Raw genomic sequence first — 22,074 nt, 5'->3', positions numbered from 1 at the left:
ACACAAAGTCATTCTTCGTTGACCTTCAAGCATTTGAGATACATATCACCTATAAACATTAGAAACATCTGCCATACCATTGCAGTTATTACGCAACCACTACTGCAGCCATGGGTGTAGGCAGCCAATGAGAAATGGCAAGCTGATATCCGGATCTTTCAGCTCAGCGATTTGACATTTAATCAATTAAGAGTTGCTTTTTCCCTCAAACCGCGACAGATGAAGGTTTATTTGAGAACTAAAAATTTGCTCGTAACCAAATCTGATATCAAACTCTTGTTTGAAACAATCACGCAATATTTTACTTAAAAGAGGAAAGTTAAAGAATTTATTTAAGAGTAAATAATTATCAGAATTAAATGATCAGTAGTCATTTGAGAGTCATTGGTCCGTACCCTGTTCAAGACATCGAGCAAAGGTCAAGCGCTGTTCTCAACTATCAGTTAAGATGTTCCTAACGTTTTCATCAAATTAACTAATCAAATCCATTAAATATGTTGAGATCCAGCACATAAATTTATCATTAAAATTACGTAATTACACCTCTTGGATAAACGATAGAGAATTGAATCTCAAAAAATGTCAACTTGATCACTTTTTATTAATATTTGAGATTCAAATCAGGTATATTTTAGAAGGTATATTAGCACGACACTGAAGATATCAATGCTAACTGCATGAAAGTATCAATGTATGCAAAGGATGAAAGGGGAACAAGGTGTTGTTGTTGTTGTTGTTATTGGTGTCGTTAGACTGGTAGTGCAGCAAATCATCATACAGATGGTGTATGCAAATAAGGAAGGTTGAGAAAGAAGAAGAGTGAATGAACAAACAGAATGAGCCTTCACAGAAGGTGTGATATGTTATCAGTTCATCATCAACAGCAATCATCACATCATCAATCAATCAATCAATTAATTAATTAACTAATTAATAACATTACCAACACCATACCATCAGTCAGGTTAGCTGTAGTTTCCAAGAAAAGAGAAAAGAAAGGTGTATGTGTGTACAGAATGTGTGTTGTTTACGTATGTATGCATGTAAAGTGCGTGAGATTATAATGAAATAATCAACCTATGTGACAAATACCGAGAAGTTAATGATAAGTTATACATTTCTAGAATACACTAATGCAGGAGAGAGAGAGGGAGAGAGAGAGAGAGAGAGAGAGAGAGAGAGAGAGAGAGAGAGAGAGAGAGTGAGAAAGAAAGAATTGTAATGAATTATTGTAACAATCAACTGTATATAGTATGTACAAGAGAAGAGAAGAGATAGAATGAGATCAGAATAGATAGATAGAGTAAGCTATTAGTGAATAAAGCTATGGAGAAGAAAAGCTATGATTACAAAAGCTCCAATCAGTGAGAGAATTGAAAGACAAAAAATACATTAAAAACCAAGAATTGTGGTGAGTAATCTATGTGATGAACAAAAACATATACAAAGACTCTGCTGACAAGACCCTGTGGAACACCATAGCGAGCCTTGCGGTCCACCATCATTCAATTCAGCATTTGTTCTGATTATTAGGCAGGCTCGCTACGGATACAACGGAAAGCTCGAGAAACGGACCCTTAAAAGTTCTGCACCCTGTTTCAATAGCAACAAAGATTGAAGCTCAAATTAATCCAGCTCATTATTTATAATTGGAAACTAAACTCATATCAAAACTAACTCATTTACGTTTCGAATTGAAAATAACCCTGTATAGAATACCATTATTGAAGTTTTACAAAATGAAAGAGCAGTGTGTGTGTGTGAGAGAGAGAGTATAGAAAAGAAAGCTAATTTGAAATTCGAGAGAGAATATTGGTTACGAAGCAATTTACTGCGCGGCTATTTAACACGAGCAAAGAAGAAATTGAAATTTGGTACGAATAAAGCTTTTTCCAAGAAACAACTCTGAGAAAGACTGAACAAACTCGTAGCGAGTTGGGGGAAAGTTATACTCTGATAAAGCTATGCTAATAAGGTCCGAGGTTTTGGTTCAAAGTTTGGTTGCGATATTTGAACACATCAAATTATCATCTATCATCACTATGATGCTTTAAATAATTTTTATGGTAACAATAGAAAAGAAAGCAGGAGTTAAAGTAGTCGCTTTTAGCGATGAATTTGGGAGTTGATAATTAATTATATCATCCATTTATAATAAAAGCTTTTGAAATTCAACTACACCAAGAGAAGGTTGAAGCTAAAAGTAAAGCTTCACTTACGAAGAGGAGAGGAGAGGAGGAATTATAATAAGCTACTCTGGTAGGTAAACTATCAATCTATAAAGCATTATTTTTGATACAAGTTTAAGAGTTTAAAATACTGTCTCTCGCATCCTTTAAAGCAAATAGAGAGAGATCAGTTTATTTGCATTGGAGTACAATTTGCAAATGGCGAGGAGCTGTCTTGTTTGTTCTCGTTAATGAGACACTCCAAATCCGCCAACTGGGATTTGATCAAGCTCTCGTTATTCAGAAGGGAGAAATTATTCGCACTGTCCGATCCAATTGTTCGTGAGTGAACCCTGTTAGTGGCCGATGCCTCATTACACTGCAAAGTATCCATCAAACTGAAGTTGCCACCGGTTCCCGCACCTCCAATATCACCCACAGAGCTCAGGCAAAGTGGAGGCGAATTATTGTTGTTCACATTTGACCTTTGCTGTCCTTTAACGGGTGACAAGGGATGGTGAGTTGATTCTAGAGGCGAAGAAGCACCTCCAGTCCCTGCATTTTTAGGGACCATTTCAGAGGGTGCGCTTACCACACCACTAGTAGTCAAGGTGTTGTTTGTCCCGGTACTGTTTGCAGACGCGTTGTTACTAGGCGAGTTCAGGGGTGACTTGAATGGGAACGATGCCTTACGAGGCTTGCTATGTGTCTTTATGTGCTTGGACAGGTGGTCACTGCGCATGAACCGTCGGTCGCACAATTGACACACGAACTTTTTCTCTCCTAAATGGAATCATGCCATTAAATTCAGCTCAAACCAGTTGTTGCTCCGTCATAACCAATTTTTAAAAGCAGTTTCCGCAATTATGTTACCGACTCATCTTTGTGCACCACGATGCTTCAAACATAAACCAAAAAACTTTGTATGAATTGCTTTCGAACAAAAGGAGGGTGCAATTTAATTTAGAGGGGGTGTACCCTGATTCACCACCCAGTGTATCGCAGTATTGAACCATTGCAACACAAGAATGTCGCAGTACTGAATCAGTCTACTTCAAATATAAATTTTCATCAATATGCACCGTCAAAAACCATAGTATTTTTGGTCTACCTAGTATAAATTCAGAGAATAAATTCAGCATTCCCAAACTAACTGTCATTTCCTAAACCATGTGGATGTGACAAACTCAAAAATAAGGTGGTCATTTCATTTTCGTGGAGTTTTTAGGAAAATTTATAACTCCTTGCTATATTAATCTACGCGTTCAATATATGATTTTGAAGTGTAGTGACATATAGCTTTTTTCTGCATTTTTTCATTCTACGCAAGTCTCTCAAAATTTCAGATCATATGCTAAATACTAATGCCAGGTAATTGTAAAGTTGATCTTTCGTTTCGCAAAGGCTCTCTTGGGTGTGCCGTGAAACACAAGTTCTTCTTTTTGCTCAGTTAGTAATGTAAACTTAACTGTGCTATGAGCTACATTTGGGCTTCTGAGTCAGTTTCTTAAAAGTGATCCACAGGCCCAGATGTAGATCATACAACATTTCAATTTACTTTGCCTATTTACTTTGTGTAATACGTAAGTTCTTCAACCACCACAGGGTTCATTTTCAGATCAACGAGCTCCTCGCGTGGAGTTTGTAATGAAAACTAATTTGAATTATTTTATGATCATAACAAAATCAGAGTAAATTACTCTGAAAATTAGACCAACTAGTCAGTATTTCGACATGATTAGAGAATGGACAAGTCTAAAACAGTCACTCGCTGTACACTGGTGCTGTACAGTGAATATAATTTCCACTGTAGATACTGACCAGTGTGTATTCTTTGGTGTCTCTGAAGTTCATCTGATCGAGTGAACCTCTTCCCGCAGAAGCTCCACATGCACTCGAACGGCTTCTCCCCAATATGCCATCTCAAGTGAGCCCTCAAGTGGGAAGTCTTCCCGTAAGTCTTGCCACATCCAGGAATGTGACAGATGTGCGTCTTCTTCTTACCATCCATATTCCTATAACGGTAACAACGCTAATGTCATTATCAATTCATAGCTTTTTGACGACTATATTTTTGCAGCTCAATGAATGAAAGAATTAATTTTCTTCCATTGCCCCTCGTTTCTAACTCCACTTGCAAATTACAGCTACTACTTAGTGCTGTAGTACAAGTTATAACCACAGGTGTGATTGTGGTTGCAAATTTTCTGCACGTACTGAGTCGGGGGGGGGGGGGGGGGTTCAATTTTTGAAACATTGTTCAGATAGTTATCAATCAGTGTATGACTTACTTTTCACCGTCAATACAATTAGGACAGCTGCAAGCAACTCGGCGCACCTTTCTCGACGCCACCTTTGGCTGAAACAAAAATGTATCAATGTCAATCTCGAATATTATGAAGTTTTATCGCTTTTCAAATCTCGGTTTTTAGATTCCGTTACACGCTAGTTTTATGAGTTACAGCAAAAAATAGACATCTCTGTATTGAGTAAGTTGGTACACCATTGTACGAATAGTTACCATGTGAAAGGACACTGGACCACTCAGGTGAGACGTGGGCGCCGGGGTGCTACTTGTATCAATGGCCAGTGCCGAATGTACATGAGCCACCGAATGCATAGCCCCAGGCGGACTTGTGTTCACCACACTCGCTGCCCGACTATGCAACACTCCAGGAGTTGGATTAGCCCTCGGAGGCACCATACTTGCAGGACACTCGTGGCCCATCACCAGGGGTCTGGTGCCTGGGGAGTAAAGTCCACCTGCTGCAGCTCCTGGAGTCTGAGGGTGGTGCATCTGTGTTGCTTGATGTGGAACTCCTCCAGGTGGAACTGGGACATGAGTTCCATTCACCAGATGCTGCATTCCGCCTTGTGGGCTACTGTGTTGCTGGTGTTGCATCCATTTTTGCATATCTAAATGTCAAGAGACAATTTCAGTGGATCTTAAGTTAAATTGAATTATTAAAGTAGAATCTATAGCTCCTTATATTATCTTTTTTTTTTCGAACAGCACTGCTGACTGACTGCCATTGCTTTAAAATCTAAATAACAAAAACGGCAACTTCCAGACACTTCAAATGCAAAGGCTGAAAACCTTCGAATGAAAGCTCAAACGCTAATGGGATAAAACAAAATTATATCAAATTGTTAACAAACCCAGATGTTGCTGCTGCTGTCCACTCATAATGCTGCTCGGTCTCCTCTGACAAGCTGCGGGAGGAGTAAGGTTTGGATTGCTGGGACAGATTGGACTCTGTTGCATATTGGGCGAAGTGGTAGAGGCGCTATTGCCATTACCACCAGTAGCAGTGGACATACCCTGTTGTACTGTCAAAGAGGACCCTGCATTGTTTGCGCTGCCATTACTGTTTCCACCATTATTACCACTGCCTACTGTACTACTGTTAGTAGTCGAGTTGTTATTGGACCCTGTTGCAAACGGTGACGTAACCGAGAGACCAGTGTGTTGTTGTGCACCCTGCTGTTGATTCGAGTTGGTGGGAGAGCAGTTATTATTAGTGTTGTTTGTCATGTACGACGGAGATCTATTCGCATGCTGAGCCGAATTTCCAGTGTTGCTATTGTTCTGTGGAGACAAATGCATCCCAAGAGCGCCCTAAAAAGACCAATTTGTCATTTGAGACATTTCGAGCTCTTCCTTTGTAAACAGAAAATTGAGAAATTTAATTGTTGAACAACTTGTTTATCAAAGCTCTATTTTCTTTGAGATGATATAGAACGCCATAGCATAAACATTATCATCACAGTTGATAGAGATCTCTCGGACGCATAAAGCGGATCGGTAAGACATCTTAAGAACAGTTTGGAAGAGTATTACTGAGATGAGTCTAATAATAGTGGGAAGTTATGGAACTAGGAGCATTGATGGGATGAGAAGGGGGAGAGAAGACACCATTTGGCTGTGTCCATCCTCGCTCTGTTTGCTCCTGGACACTTTCCCCTCTCGATTATTAATATCCCACCACCACAAAGCACACGCAACACGGAGGAGGAGACACAAAGCGAGAACAAGGCAAACATCCCAACAAGCATGCATACAAAGCCATCATCCATACAAAGATTGAGACTTTATCCACAGGAGCGTACATGAAAATACACGCACATGTGTGTCACTGCCAAACAACACCGGCACTCGAGTGCGGGAAAAAACACGTGAAGAGAATTGCTAAGTGTCATCGTCGCAACTCATTAAAGCGCCTGTTTAAACCAAGTCACAAAAAACACAGGAGAGCAACTCATCGGGTCAAGGTGAATCTCCAACAATGTTGAAGCAATAAAGAAAGCACATTCAACCAAATAAATAAGTATTTAATGACAGTTCATTCAAATACCTCAAGAGATTTTCTTTCCGTATTTCCAGTGAACTAATATTAGAATTTTATCAAAAAGTGAACAATAGAAGCAACGAAAACATGAATTCTTTATCAATTTTAGACCATTTTAGGATACATCTCATAAATGGTTCTAATTCTTTTCACCCCGCATTCATTAACACCGCCTAGCTTAACTCCATATGAATTCACCCCTCTATCATTTCTCCCTGTAAATGAGGAAACGACCACGAAAACTCGGTCTAATTCGAGATATTTGTCAAATCATGATGTTAAAAAGATCGCGAAATAAAACACCTTTACATCTTTCAAAACACGTTCTGAGAAATCCTAGGATAAGCCATAAAAGAGGGCTTCCCCTTTCACAATTTCAATCAATCACACTTTTTGACATCTGAAAAAATACGTGCATTTATACAGTCAGCTCACCATGCACAAGATATTGATGCGCATCATATCACGTTGTTTTTATGGTCAAATCGCGTCACGTCGCTTCAGGTTTATTTGGCCTTTGCTCCACAGTTAGAAAGATTTCAGTTGATTAAGTTGAGAAGATGAAAGGGGATTAGGAGACATTTTGCTTTAACAAAGTGACAAAAACTTGTCCCTGGCGCCAATCTTCATACTTGATTGAACGTAATCGTCAAAATGCGCGGCTCAAACAAGACTTCCCCGCTTTTGCTACAAACATGAAACGACAGGGGACTGAACGCGGCCAAAAATTAAGAGGCAATATTTTAATATTTCTCGGAACAATAGCGCATGAATAATTTTTATCAATTTTACGAAGTGCTTTTATTCCTTTCATTTCAAATTGATTTTTGTTCAATTTCTCAAACACAATCCTCTCTGCTGCTGCTACTGCCGCGACTGTGCAGTCCCTGAGCACTATTTCAATATGTGCGTAGCGGCACAGGAGCAGAGCACCGCGTATGCATAAAGGTAGCAGTAGTAGTAGGGGAACTGTAGCATATAGGGACCAAATGTAAATGATCAATAATTGAAATTGCTCAGCGAAGCAAACAAAAAGCACAAAACAAATACAACACGATGAAATGATGTCGAATTGGAAATCAAGCGTCTGTTTGCGAAGGAAGGAGGGAATTTGCAATTTCTAGAGACCCTTTATTGATTTTGCTTAATGATTTTTTTTCAATTTAATCTAGTCTCAACAAAACCTAGCAACCCACATCCCATCCCATACCTTCCCAATGCATCCCATCCAGCCCCTCCATTTCTCTTTCTCTCTCCCGCGACACAACTCAGGCCTCCTCCGCTCATCTGAGAGCGAGCGGCGCCCCGCGATGAGGCCCTGCCCGCTCTTGATGCTTTCAAATTAACAAATGGAACTTCGCCTCCGTTTAGTCAACCTTTTAGTCCAACTTGTCAAGCAAGGCAGCACTCTTGTCAACAAATTCCTCCAATCACTGAAGCTCATTTTCTTATCACGCTTTAACACTTCTCCCTGTTTTGAAGCGAAGATTAAAAATGATGTTCTATAAGTCAGAAAAACAAACAGTTGTCCGCAAGCAAATATGACGTTCACGCCTTTAACATTATTTCATAAAGTTATTTCATAAAGTTTTTATATCTTGCCGTTTTTTGAGGTAAAAGACGAAAACTTGAACACAGCCCACTACCGTGGATTATGTTGCTCTCGAATGAATTGCTTTCAATTGAAAGAAGAGTTGGTTTTTGTGGTAGCTAAGTTTAGTAAAACCAGCTGCATCACTTGGGGTTGGAGTGGAGGTCTCGAAGATACCAAATTTTAAATTGTCTTTCACGCCATGATGAAGTTCCTTCCTCATCAGCTTTGCTATAGCGAACACTTTGAGCCTACTAAGGCTTCAAGAGAGCTCGAGTAATTTAACGCCATCGGCCTTTACCAGCTTATCCCATTTTTTAACAAAGCCATATTATTCAACATTACGCGGCCAATATCCGCAAAAGCAGTGGGTAATGGCAGTGATATGGGCGATTTCAAAACCACTAAATGTCTTTTGAATCTAACAATTATTATCGAAAGGGAGATTTCCGAATTCACTACCAAACATAAACCGACTAATGTCGGAAGAAATGTTCTTGAACGAAGGCGAGGCAATTTAATTTAAGGGCTGTAGCTTAGATCTAATTTCTTTATGGGTGAAAACAGTCGACCACGCCAGGCTTCGAGCCATTGACTGCCCAATCCCTCAGTAGAAGCACTGCCCACGGCTATCAGTCCCTGCTTTTTGCCAGGCTGCATTCGTTTTTATTAGAGCAACAAGCTTTAATTCGGAGTGAGAACAATAGAGATCACTCAAAAATGAAGAACAAAAGCGTGAAAAATTCACTTTAGAAGTCAAAGAATGTTCTAGAAGAAAAGCGCAAAAACGTCAAGCGAAAAAATTGCATAAAAAAGACCGACACGTTTACAACAATTGCTATGAACTTCGTTCAAGAACAATTAATTAGGCTTTCTTTCATTTTGGTAATTAGATACTGTATCAGTGGGAAAGGTGTAACTTTTAGCAAAATTAGTCTAGCTTCACTTTTTCCTACACACGCAGGTCAGTTTTGCTTTACTTATCAAAGACCACAAAATTCAAAAAGAAAAACAAAAAACTTTGGTAAACTTTATTTGACTTTCAGTAGCAAATTGACCTAAATTATTATAGCAGCTTAAATATTGAATTACTGCACCTGAGATCACGCAACATTAAAAAGTCAAGCTTCAAAAACTCAATCGAAAAAAAAACAAATTGATAAAACAAAAAATCTTATTTGAAAGACCGACAGGACTAAAAAAATTGCTACGATTTCGTTTGAGAGCAATTAAAAGAATACTGAACAATGAATCCTAAAAACTGAAGCCCGAAAAAAGAGCTTCTAGTACTCCGCAGATCTTAAAAAAACTAGACCTCTCGTCTATAATCAAGTTTCAGTACGTGAGTCTATAGGTGTACGCAGAGGCAGGATATGCTAGCGGTCTAGGTGCGAGTAGGGAATAGAAGGTTGTGTTGGCATGGTGGACCAGTATGGGTGTTAAGGTTAAGAGAAATGAAAAATGAAGTCAAAATGGGTAAAAACCCCAAATTTATCTGTTACCCTCGAAAATTACTGAACGTGTCCTCATCTTTACCTAAACTAGTGTGTGTAAAGGCAATTTTTTAGTGAAGTAAGTCGAGATCAAACCGCTGAAAAAACAACCCGTAAGAAAAAAAGGTCGACAGAAAACCAACACAAATGGGTTCGTAAAAAAGAAGCACACTACTACAATGAATGCTCCAAGCATCATTTGAGAGCAATTAATATTCGCCGAACGCCCGGCGAATTACCGAAAAATCAAAATCGTTCGAACGATGGGTACTACAGCTAGTCAGATGACTTTGTCTGGGAGCAATTAATACAAATGGCTATCAAAGACACACTAACAGGGAAAGAAAACTGTTTGTAGACTGAATCAAAGTTCATTTCGAACGATACAGCATGATAATAACTACAATGAGACAGATTTGAGAATTTTTAGAAAAGCTGGCTACCCAATCATACGATTTTCACTATGTTTTTAAGAAACAAAAGATTTAATATTTCAATATTTGACAGAAAGACTAATTTTAAAGATGTAAACATAAGGAAATAATAGCTCAAAGACCACTCATATGATATGAACTTGGATAAAAAAAGCCAGAACATGAAAGAATCGTTATCACAAAAAACAACAGCAGACGATCAAATCGCTATAATTGAATTTGATCTATGCAGAAAAATACTTCGTGGAGTGTATTTTTAAATACTTGACATAACATTTCAAGCACCTCAGTCCAATAACTCATCTCGAAACAAATTATTAATGAAGAAACTAATCTGGAAACTAAATGCGGCTAAACGAGTCACCCTAAGGGTTTGCATTTCCATGTCTCAATTTTTCTCATAACAAACTTCAGTTTTCGACAATTTTGTGAAGCTGTCTTGATCTAATTTTAGCATGTTTAGCGATCCCATTAATTAGTGCAGCTAATGCACAGCTTGATTAGTGCATCAAGCAACTGGTTACTACTCTACCATCACGAATGATTGGCTGAGAAAATTGACTACATCATTCTACAAAATCAACTAGTATTTTATCAGTATCCAGGGGAACTCTAACCCATCACCCTCAATCTGCCCATCCTGTCTGGCACCCAATAGGGGGACGTCTTCCAGTAAAATTAGGTGGACAGGTTTTTGCCATTACATTTATTATACCGCTCAGCCTGAGAGACACTACGCAAGAAGCCGCAACTCATCTCCCAAGAGACGCGAGACGAAATTGAGGACAGAAGATTGTAGATGAAATGCAAATGAGGTGTTATCCAGCGGGACTTGCTCTCCATACTCGCTATCATTACACAGACTAGCGGGTGGTAAAGGGAAAGACATCACATCTTTAACTGTATTGCAATTTCTAATGGAAGGCAGCCACAGTTCAATTTGGGCAGATACTGGGGCTATAATTTAGACAGGGTGGGGTAGTGTTAACTGTGGGGCGGTGGCCACAACCTTTGGCATCACAACATCGAAACAGCACTTAGCCTAATCTTCGAAAACCTGTCTAACTTCTTAATCAAACTTAACTAAAAATAATTCCAGAAAATTGGTTTTAATTAATCTCAAGAAGTAAAGATAGGCCATGCTAATATTGTTTTCAGGAGTTATCGAATCCAAAAGAGTCCCAAAATAGAATAGCAATTTTAGATATTGACTTTTAGCCAGGAGGGGGAAATATAGCAAGGAAGCGACGATAAAAATGTTTATCAGTAAACGTTAAGTGAGCAACAGAAGGCACAGGAAGATTGACTTCCAGACTCTTATCAATATTTTGCCATAAAATTATTGCTTCCAGCCCACTGAGTCCAATCATCTAACTTCGAAATTCGCACCTAAAAATTACCCTCCGATCTGGAAAAACTTTGAGACATATAGAAAGGGTTTTTAAAAAGGGATCATGCAAAGGTACTGCGCTATTATATATTGGACTATTCCGTCAAATGATGTCAGGAAAATTAAATTCGTAATTCAAACATACACGGCTACTGGAAAATAGACGCGGTTGCTTTGCCTGGCCACAAATGGGACTGAAAATCCGACTTTTAAGCAGGTACAATTGACGGTGATTTTTTGAGAAGGGTAGAGGGTTTACTCCTTATACAAAAAGAGCTATAACCAACGCCAGATAGCAGTCAACCTAAAAATTAAACAACCCCAAAAAGTCGGACGACTGCTCCCAAACTTCAGCCATAGAAAGTAATAAAGTTTTAATACAGATTGCTTAAAGGGGCGGGGCGTTTAAAATACATACTCGCTCTTATTTTTAATTCCTTTTTCGACCTTGGCTGGGTGTTGATTGGATTGTTGTGCTCAAAAACTGCTTGAGCTAAAACGCTAAAACCCTGAGAACAAAGTTTAGTTGACACAATGTTAAGAAAACTTTCAACTGCCACTTCAAAGCACCAGAAGTCTGATAAAGGGTCACTGCAATAAACTTATCAAAAAACTCTAAATCAAAGTCAAGAAAAATTAAACACATACAAACAAATTAAACAAATAAATAAAATTTGATCCTTTATAAAAAATGAAATTGGTATAAGCACAATCTAATTGCAAATAAAGCACCGACCAAAAACCAATACTCAAGCAAACAAAAAAGCGTAAAATCCACAGCAAAATACCTATCCAGAACCTAACCACTGCCCTTTACATATTGAGCTTTTTAACATTCCGACTATTTTGATTAAACAACGCGTTACGATCAAACAAATTCTTATTCAAATTTGAACGTAAAAACCAGATAAAAATTAGGCCGGGGGTGAGGGCAGCAATGGGGGGGGGGGGTGTGACGTTGTGGGGGTCTTTGGCTGCACAGGGACCTTACGGCCTCAACGATGTGCGGGGGTGGAGATTTCGGGGTGTGAAGTGAGGGGCGCTGATATGCGGGGGGGGGGGGTGATGGGTCAAACTCTAAGAACCGCTCTTCACACCATGAGTATACGCCTGCAAAAGTTTCTGTGTATCGCTTACTTGGAGATTAGCGAGCTCAAAGGCTCTAAGAGAAATTAATGCTCTCTGGGCGCTACCTGTTTACCCCGGTTTTGAGGAGGAAAAGTCAAATATCAGCGCCCCTCACTTCCAGACTCTTATCAATATTTTGCCATAAAATTATTGCTTCCAGCCCACTGAGTCCAATCATCTAACTTCGAAATTCGCACCTAAAAATTACCCTCCGATCTGGAAAAACTTTGAGACATATAGAAAGAGTTTTTAAAAAGGGATCATGCAAAGGTACTGCGCTATTATATATTGGACTATTCCGTCAAATGATGTCAGGAAAATTAAATTCGTAATTCAAACATACACGGCTACTGGAAAATAGACGCGGTTGCTTTGCCTGGCCACAAATGGGACTGAAAATCCGACTTTTAAGCAGGTACAATTGACGGTGATTTTTTGAGAAGGGTAGAGGGTTTACTCCTTATACAAAAAGAGCTATAACCAACGCCAGATAGCAGTCAACCTAAAAATTAAACAACCCCAAAAAGTCGGACGACTGCTCCCAAACGTCAGCCAGAGAAAGTAATAAAGTTTTAATACAGATTGCTTAAAGGGGCGGGGCGTTTAAAATACATAATCGCTCTTATTTTTAATTCCTTTTTCGACCTTGGCTGGGTGTTGATTGGATTGTTGTGCTCAAAAACTGCTTGAGCAAAAACGCTAAAACCCTGAGAACAAAGTTTAGTTGACACAATGTTAAGAAAACTTTCAACTGCCACTTCAAAGCACCAGAAGTCTGATAAAGGGTCACTGCAATAAACTTATCAAAAAACTCTAAATCAAAGTCAAGAAAAATTAAACACATACAAACAAATTAAACAAATAAATAAAATTTGATCCTTTATAAAAAATGAAATTGGTATAAGCACAATCTAATTGCAAATAAAGCACCGACCAAAAACCAATACTCAAGCAAACAAAAAAAGCGTAAAATCCACAGCAAAATACCTATCCAGAACCTAACCACTGCGCTTTACATATTGAGCTTTTTAACATTCCGACTATTTTGATTAAACAACGCGTTACGATCAAACAAATTCTTATTCAAATTTGAACGTAAAAACCAGATAAAAATTAGGCCGGGGGTGAGGGCAACAATGGGGGGGGGGGTGTGACGTTGTGGGGGTCTTTGGCTGCACAGGGACCTTACGGCCTCAACGATGTGCGGGGGTGGAGATTTCGGGGTGTGAAGTGAGGGGCGCTGATATGCGGGGGGGGGGGGGGGGTGATGGGTCAAACTCTAAGAACCGCCCTTCACACCATGAGTATACGCCTGCAAAAGTTTCTGTGTATCGCTTACTTGGAGATTAGCGAGCTCAAAGGCTCTAAGAGAAATTAATGCTCTCTGGGCGCTACCTGTTTACCCCGGTTTTGAGGAGGAAAAGTCAAATGGGTCAGACGAAAAATCGGGCAGGCAAAAAATTGCACAAAAAAGACCACAGGTCTAATACAATTGCTAAAGACTTCGTTTGAGAGCAAAATGATTCACAAACTTTAATAATGATTGGAACAACTGCTCCTAAAGTCAAACATTTATTGTGCAATTTCGTAAAAAATTTAAAGTTGCTTTAAAAAGTTGTAGAGAGGATAGAAGCATCAATCGTACAAAAAAAATTGTTTTGTCTTCAGAAAATTTTCCCAAAAAATATGGAAGGGTAAATGGCAAACATTACTTCGACTAAGCAATCTATAGCACGCAATAAAACATTGAAAAATTTCGGCAACTTGTCTTAGCCATGAAAAAATCTCAAAATTTTGGATTTTGCAGCATTTCTTGTTTACTGACTGTTTATGCACCTTTAAGTCAAATTCTCGGCAGAAAGTTTTACATCTGGAATAACTTATAGAGCAAGCCGATAGAAAAAACCACCGCAAAGCTAACTTAAGTTTTACAAACAAATGGTTTCAAAATTTACTGCCTCAATTATTCATTATTCATAGAATCAAGATTCGGACACCCTATTTTCAAATTTACGAGCTCAGAAACAATTTTAAACATAACCCACTAACGTCGGGCGAATTACTCTCGAACGACCAGCGAGCATCTGGCTTCGTCAGAAGCAAGATACGATTTAGTGCGGCTAGCCATAGCTTAATTGAAGGGGCGAGAGGTAAGAGCAGCGAGGGGCGGTCGACCGGGGGGATTGATGGGGGCAAAGGTGGGGGGGGGGCTTTGCCTGCACGAGGTCATGTCCTTGCGGCCTGAACGATGTAGTGCAGGGGGTATGAAATGAGCGGGACTGATTTGGGAGAGGGTGAAGTGGGGGGGGGGGGGAGTGCGTGTGTGTGTGTATGGGGGGGGTCAAACTCTAAGAACCGCTCGTCACACCATGAGTATTCGCCTGCAAAAGTTTTTGTGAATCGCACACTTGCAGACTAGCGAGCTCAAAGGCTCTAAGAGAACTTAATGCCGTCTGGGCGCTACCTGTTCATCCCGTTTTGGGACGAAAAGTCAAATGGGTCAGATGAAAAATCGCATGAAAAAGAAGACCACAAGACTCATATAATTGCTGCAAACTTAGTTTGAGAGCAATTAATCAGAAACAAAAAACTATTACCGGAGGGGTTCTCATCCTCGACCTGGATGGTTTTAGCAACAGAATTAATTTATGACAGGGCAATTTAGATCACGCAAAAATTTAGAAGTCAAGCATTAAAAGATCACTCGAGGGCAAAAAATGCATGATTTTGCATAAAACGGACATTGTTTTATGATCATTGCTTCAAACTTCAGTCAAGAGCAATCAACAATATTTCTTAGTTTACAGTAAATATCCATTGGTATTGTCAAAACAGAAGCCGCCAAGATTTCAAACTTAATTAACTATAGTTTTACATCTGGAATAACTTATACAGCAAGCCGATAGAACAAACCACCGCAAAGCTAACTTAAGTTTTACAAACAAATTGTTTAAAATTTACTGCCTCAATTATTCATTATTCATAGAATCAAGATTCGGACACCCTATTTTCAAATTTACGAGCTCAGAAACAATTTTAAACATAACCCACTAACGTCGGGCGAATTACTCTCGAACGACCAGCGAGCATCTGGCTTCGTCAGAAGCAAGATACGATTTAGTGCGGCTAGCCATAGCTTAATTGAAGGGGCGAGAGGTAAGCGCAGCGAGGGGCGGTCGACCGGGGGGATTGATGGGGGCAAAGGTGGGGGGGGGGGCTTTGCCTGCACGAGGTCATGTCCTTGCGGCCTGAACGATGTGGTGCAGGGGGTATGAAATGAGCGGGACTGATTTGGGAGAGGGTGAAGTGGGGGGGGGAGTGCGTGTGTGTGTGTGGGGGGGGGTCAAACTCTAAGAACCGCTCGTCACACCATGAGTATACGCCTGCAAAAGTTTTTGTGAATCGCACACTTGCAGACTAGCGAGCTCAAAGGCTCTAAGAGAACTTAATGCCCTCTGGGCGCTACCTGTTCATCCCGTTTTGGGACGAAAAGTCAAATGGGTCAGATGAAAAATCGCATAAAAAAGAAGACCACAAGACTCATATAATTGATGCAAACTTAGTTTGAGAGCAATTAATCAGAAACAAAAAACTATTACCGGAGGGGTTCCCACCCTCGACCTGGATGGTTTTAGCAACAGAATCAAACTTCGGTCAAGAGCAATTAACACTATTTCTTAGTTTACAGTAAATATCCATTGGTATTGTCAAAACAAAAGCCGAACATCCAAGATTTCAAACTTAATTAACTATAGTTGAAATTCAGAAGCATTTGAACGATTATTAAGCCATAAGCTTTTAATTACTCGTAAAAAATTTGATCGTTTTAAGGTTCAGACTTAACCAATAAAAGGTGTTTTTTACACTTCACCTTTCTGCCTAGAATAGCCAGCTGAACCGCTATTGTAGATGTTTAAGTTGTCGTTGGGCAACCACTCACTATTCAGATAATACATTTCGTACGTAAAATTACTGTCAATTTCTCCGATTCTTTTTTTACTCAGCATTATGAAGCCACGGAACAAGTCGACACACAAGTCACTAATTTGTTTGTGACATCAAAAAACGATAACTGGTTCATTTAAAAAAAACATGTGTGAAGATATGTTAAATGTCTTGCGAAAATCATTGGTTCATCTTTCTTGGAATATCCTAAACGAAGAACATGATTAAGATCGCATTTTGCAAGTGGGACTTGAACCTCGTCCAGTCAGTGCTCCAGTTATTCCCTTCTTTTCTACTCACACTCTTTTTCTTCTATCTCGATGCCCATTCATTCCATCACAACTCATTACTATTCGGAGCGGGGCATTATTTCACGCTCAAAAACACCGCCTCATTCCAATACTTCAGGGACATTCATATACAAACGGGCTACACGGCGAGATGAAAGGAGAGCGGGAGATAGAGCACTGCATTAGGAGAAAAAGCCGCCTATTCTATCGCCTGGACCAGTTACAACAGCATCCGTCTAGCTGTGGAGCAACGCGCGTAACAGCAGCAGTAGCATTATCATCAGCGGCAGTAATAGTATAAAATGAACATGAGCAGAAACTTAAGTTAGTAATCCGTCTTTAAGTAATAGACGACAGATTGATCGTTCAGCAGAAAAAGTTAAAGTTCTAAGGTTTGCCACGCCTCATTTTTCACTGAACACAGAAGCTTCAACGTACAATTTCGAAATAACTTCCATCCGAACTATATTATGCGCTCTTGGAATTTTTTGATAGACGAATAGTTCCATCCAATTTTAAATTAACGAGCCCACTTTTTATCGAAATACAATGGAAGCAATAAGAAGCATGACAAAGATATTCCTCAAATTGAAGAGCAATCAAAGCTATCAAATACTTCGGCTAACGTGACCTACATTTTGCCTGGCGCAGCTGATGCGATTATACACGATATCTTTTCTAGCCGGCCGGATAGCTGAATATCTTGAGCTGATATAGCCTTTCTCCTTGTTTCTTCTGCTCAAATAGGATAAATAGTGAACGTGTATTAGTCGCATTTGTGCCACTTGGAGTGTTGTGAGTCACAATACAACAAGAGATTTGTATCAATAGGAGAATAAATTTTGCTCTCTGCTTAACTCCACTCTACAAATGGGCGCTCCTTTATCCAACAAACAAACAAATAAAAACAAGCCTTTCCTTTTGTTCAAACTCCCAAAATTACACAACTCTACACAATAATCATGACAAAAGACTAGGCATTTGTCGCACTTAAACACAAAAATCCCGGCCTTTAAAACCGCTCCAAATTCTACGCTTAATATTGAAAACACACTTGCTTCAATTTAAGCACCAAATGTGGACCGGTCCCAACTACTATTAAGATTGCTAATTAATTTCCCAAGTACATCCAACTCCATTTTTCATTACATTAAATTTATCTATTCCAAATTTCAAATATTCATTAAGTACACATGACCTATTAATATGCTCAAACTTTTTTAAAGGCTTACAAATTAGAGTACGCGAAAAAATATCAAAAAAGGACTAGAATCGAGAACATTGAGCACGCTTCTCAACAACCAGAGACGCATCGTTAAGTTCATTCTGAACCGACAAACACCAGTGTTTTCAAATTTTTTTAAGACCAATTCGGTGAAATATTGCACGCTTTTGATTGAAAATTCGTTGGGCGTGCATTATCAAAGCAGCAATTATCTAAACTAAAACTTCGAAAAAACCAGATCTTAATATGTTAGTTACTGCCTCACTTTTACACATTTGAACTTGAACGTGTGCTCTATATATGAAATAACTCGAACGAATGTTCTGGTTTCTTTAGAGATATTTAAGCTTGATGTTGAAGAAGGAGGAAAATGAAATAATTGAATTATGAAGAGGGTAGTGTTGCTTTCCTCTGTTTGTGACCATAAATTGCATCCCAAGAGGAAACCGCAATCGCAAATTACAATACATGAACGAAGAGAACCAGCACAAGCAAGTGAGCGAACTAGTGCAATTTAATGAGCTATAAAATGAAAAATTGAGACCATAAATATGAATTAAACAACAATGTTCAAAGAATCCCAACTGTATAAATGTGTCAGCACTCGCTTTATGGGCTAAAACAGATGGGACGGGAAACTCCCTCCCTCTATAATTCCCACGTTCTCTCACTACCATCACACGCACACACAATCATGCACACGCAAGCACCTTTACACAAGAAAAGGAACCTCGAATTCAATCACGTAATCAGCATCCATAAACAAACGAAATGTCATTAAATGTCCTTGTTAAAACAAGTGTCTCAGAACCACTGCAGACTCTAAAGAACTCCTCGATATTGTACTCGATGATAATAACCAGGTACATTGGGTTTCAAACCAAGCAGTTTCATCGAACAGACGATTTATCTAGTATAGCCAGGGCAAAATTGTTTAAAGGCTTAACAAATACTAAAATGATTGTTTTTGCAAAGTTATCTGGGTTAGTCTTACCGGACGTGGATTCAGCGGGCAAGTTCCATTTGCACCCTGTGGAGAAAGCAGAACACCATTCTGAGTTTGAGCTTGCTGTCCACGCAACGCATCCCAAGATGGACTGCAACTACCAGCTACTGCCGCACCTGCTGACCTTCCTGTAGGTGTCGAAAGGTGACCCGGGTTCGAGGCAGGACATGTTGAAGTGTTCATTCCGCTGTGATCACCAACAGCAGCCGTGGCAGTGGATACCGCAGCCATCAAATTGGCCATCGGGTTGAAATCAGTCTGATTTTGAGTGATCGCACTGTTTGGACAAGAGTTGTTTTGAGTACCGAAGCAGCCAGCTGCTGCGGCTCGTAACAACTGCTGCGTCATCAAGTCATTAGCTACATTGTTTACACTACCCGGCGAAGTTTGCTGCGTTGCATGATGTAAGCTATGCTGATTCTGCGATGAGAGATCATTGAGTGCAGACACTGGATTCTGCGGACACTCCAGTGACCCAGTAGAAGGCAATCTGTTCGCTACATGCTGCGCATGTTGGCTATGAGTTAAAGCTCCAACTGAATTGACGTTGATATTAGGCAAAGATGCCAAATGTTGGTCCTGACGTTGCAAGATAGACTTCGAAGATTTTACCGCCGCATTCGACTCTATGGAACTGTTCATGTAGTGTACAAAGCTATCGTGGGCATTTTGGGAGTTATTTTGAGAAACGACAGATGCGGCCTGGTGTCCCATAGAGTGTGGATTAGGTAGAGTAGAGTTGACGGACTGGGGTGAAGTAAAGCTATTTAACAAGGAGCACTTTGAAAGCTGTTCAGCGGCAGACACATCTACCGAAGGTGTTGGGTTACCTCCTCCTAACCCTCCCGTGACAGAAGCTGCGGCGGCGCCCGAGCCCACCTGGCTCATCAACAGCTGTTGCTGAACAGGGCAGGTGTTCAGGGCTCCCAGGTCCATGTTGGACAAGGCGCCACTTCCAGGAACTGTCAAGTCTAATATGTCCTATAGTACACAACAGAGCCCTTTTAAGGAGAAGTTCAGGACGAACAGTCCGCTCATAACTAGTTCACAAATGCAAGTATGTACAGTACACGTAGATAAGATTGTAAATTACTTCGAACGACTTGCAAACCGCAAAAACTGAACACAAAAGCTGACATACAGACTGTTTTCCTGCCGTATATTTTCCCTACAATATCAGACTGAAGATTTTTTATGCTTGTTTTACTCTAACTTTTGAGTAAAAAAAATATCATATAGCTTTGTGAGTGACTTACTTGTTGATAGCCGACAGTAGATAAAGCGTTGTAACCATTGGCGTGGGCCGCATGAATGGCAGCCGACTTGTTTAGGTTCGGACAGTAGGAAGGCGGCGGTTCCTGTTTAATATAGGCTGGGAATATGTCATTTATGCCTCCGAAGAATCCCTCCTGGAAGTTGAACACGTCTGCAGCTGCCGCTGGTCCAGACTGACAATGAATCATTCCTGCGGTCCTGTTAACATCAACTCCTCAATACCAGTTATCCAAAAAAAACAAATGCATGGAAATGCCCTTGAAAAGAAATATTGTGTTCAGGGGGTGTAATAGATCCCGCAATACCAGAAGTCGCCAGTATCCCAGAGCTTGACATCTGAATATATAGTACCAACAAAATGACTTCAGCTTCTTTTGACCACGAAATGTCTCAAGCAACGATATATCCAAAATGCAATTACCTGGACGTGAGGGAGGCAGCTGCGGCGGCAGGGGACGTGGAGTCTGCGGAGAACTGCTGGTAGCATGAGAAGGGCTCCTCGAACTTGGGGAAAGCGTTGAACCAGTTGGAAGCAACTGCAGCTGCCGCAGCTGCAGGGTTCAGGGCTGCTGCGGAGGGGGGAGGGGAGCCAGAGCCTATTTTGGAGCAGTGGGCCGCCAGTAAAGCTAATGGACTACTCTTTGCCATACCATCTACTAGCCTGAAAATTATCATTTACCAAATTATAGATAATCTGGCAAAGCCGCACTCAAACTAGGCATCATCGACACTAAATTATGCAAATCAGAATGCATCAACATATAGAAGACGTTGTTAAGAACAACCTCGAGAGTTCATTAATGGTAAGCTATAACCAAGTTCTATAATGCGATGAGTGCGTTGCCGCAAATTGAGATCTTACATTGAACGCAGAACGAATCAGACTGCAATTAAAACGAACAACAAACCAAAGATGCTCAAAACGCTAAATTGCTCGATCCCGATCTTATCTGAAATCTCGATGAACATCTCTGAACCTTAAGAAGCACAAAGGGAACTCAAGCATGATGCATAAATGCCAGGATACTGTCTCAATGTAACTTTTCCATTTATAAAAAACGATATACAGCTGCAAAATGTTCGGCCATCTACGACCCACTGAGTCCACGAGTATCTCAATAAATTCTCTAGATGTTCTAATAAAGTACATTGAAAAATGAAAATAATGACCAAAATCTTGTTAAAGAAAATTTGAGAAATTGAATTATGACGTAATGGTGGAATCTGCAGTATTTTTCATTTCAATGGAGACACAGATCACTAGAAACAATTAGTTTTCTATACAATATTTTTTTCATCGATTATAGAAATTATAGAACTTAGCTTACTCAAGACTCCTTAAAATTTTCTCTGCAGATTGAAAAATTATATAGAAGAAAATGACCAATAGAGACTTCAGCGAAATTCAAACATTCATGGTTAATGGGAAAAACATGGCAATACTAATTTAGAGATGTATTTTATTTTGAAGAGCAATGATGCCAGAGATAAACATATACCGAACGAATAGCTCTCGAACAATAGATGCGGGTTCCAGTTAAATGCGGCCTGCAATAACGGAGGCGCGGAGGGAAAGCCTGGTAGGATTTCATTAGAGATTTCTTTAGACCCCAAGATTTGGAATGGATACAATGAGACCCATTTTGGCGCACTTCTGATAAAAATTTTAGAAACTGCCGCGAATTAAGTATGCGGCTTAAATTCTGAAAGATTACGCAAATATCAATAAGTTAAGCGTGCAAAAGTCACCCGAAAAATCAAATATCTCGAGCGAGCGATA

General features: G+C 39.8%; 1 protein-coding gene across 1 annotated transcript; it reads right to left on the bottom strand.

Annotated features, from left to right (window-relative positions):
- Window positions 1-314: 314 nt before the first annotated feature.
- LOC142337061 (uncharacterized) lies at window positions 315-21,013 on the bottom strand. Its single transcript, XM_075386127.1, has 8 exons — window positions 20,716-21,013; window positions 20,276-20,492; window positions 19,008-20,000; window positions 5,328-5,787; window positions 4,690-5,084; window positions 4,460-4,527; window positions 3,990-4,183; window positions 315-2,951 (listed from the first exon to the last, which is right to left on the bottom strand). Exons 1-8 carry the CDS (start codon window positions 20,967-20,969, stop codon window positions 2,356-2,358), a joined length of 3,177 nt encoding a protein of 1,058 aa, XP_075242242.1. The 5' UTR covers window positions 20,970-21,013; the 3' UTR covers window positions 315-2,355.
- Between the last annotated feature and the right edge of the window lie 1,061 nt (window positions 21,014-22,074).

Source organism: Convolutriloba macropyga, chromosome 1, assembly GCF_964194025.1.
Source record: "Convolutriloba macropyga chromosome 1, txConMacr16.3, whole genome shotgun sequence".
In the NCBI taxonomy this organism is placed as follows: domain Eukaryota; kingdom Metazoa; phylum Xenacoelomorpha; order Acoela; family Convolutidae; genus Convolutriloba; species Convolutriloba macropyga.
This window is presented reverse-complemented; position numbering and strand designations above follow the sequence as displayed.

Bases quoted from the DNA above. Each gene is read 5' to 3' on its own strand.
- LOC142337061 (XM_075386127.1), bottom strand. From the start codon at position 20,969: ATGATAATTTTCAGGCTAGTAGATGGTATGGCAAAGAGTAGTCCATTA. The intron at 20,001-20,275 runs GTAAGTCACTCA...TGTGTACTATAG, and splicing joins CTACTGTCGGCTATCAACAA to GACATATTAGACTTGACAGT. The intron at 2,952-3,989 runs GTCAGTATCTAC...GATTCCATTTAG, and splicing joins ACACCAAAGAATACACACTG to GAGAGAAAAAGTTCGTGTGT.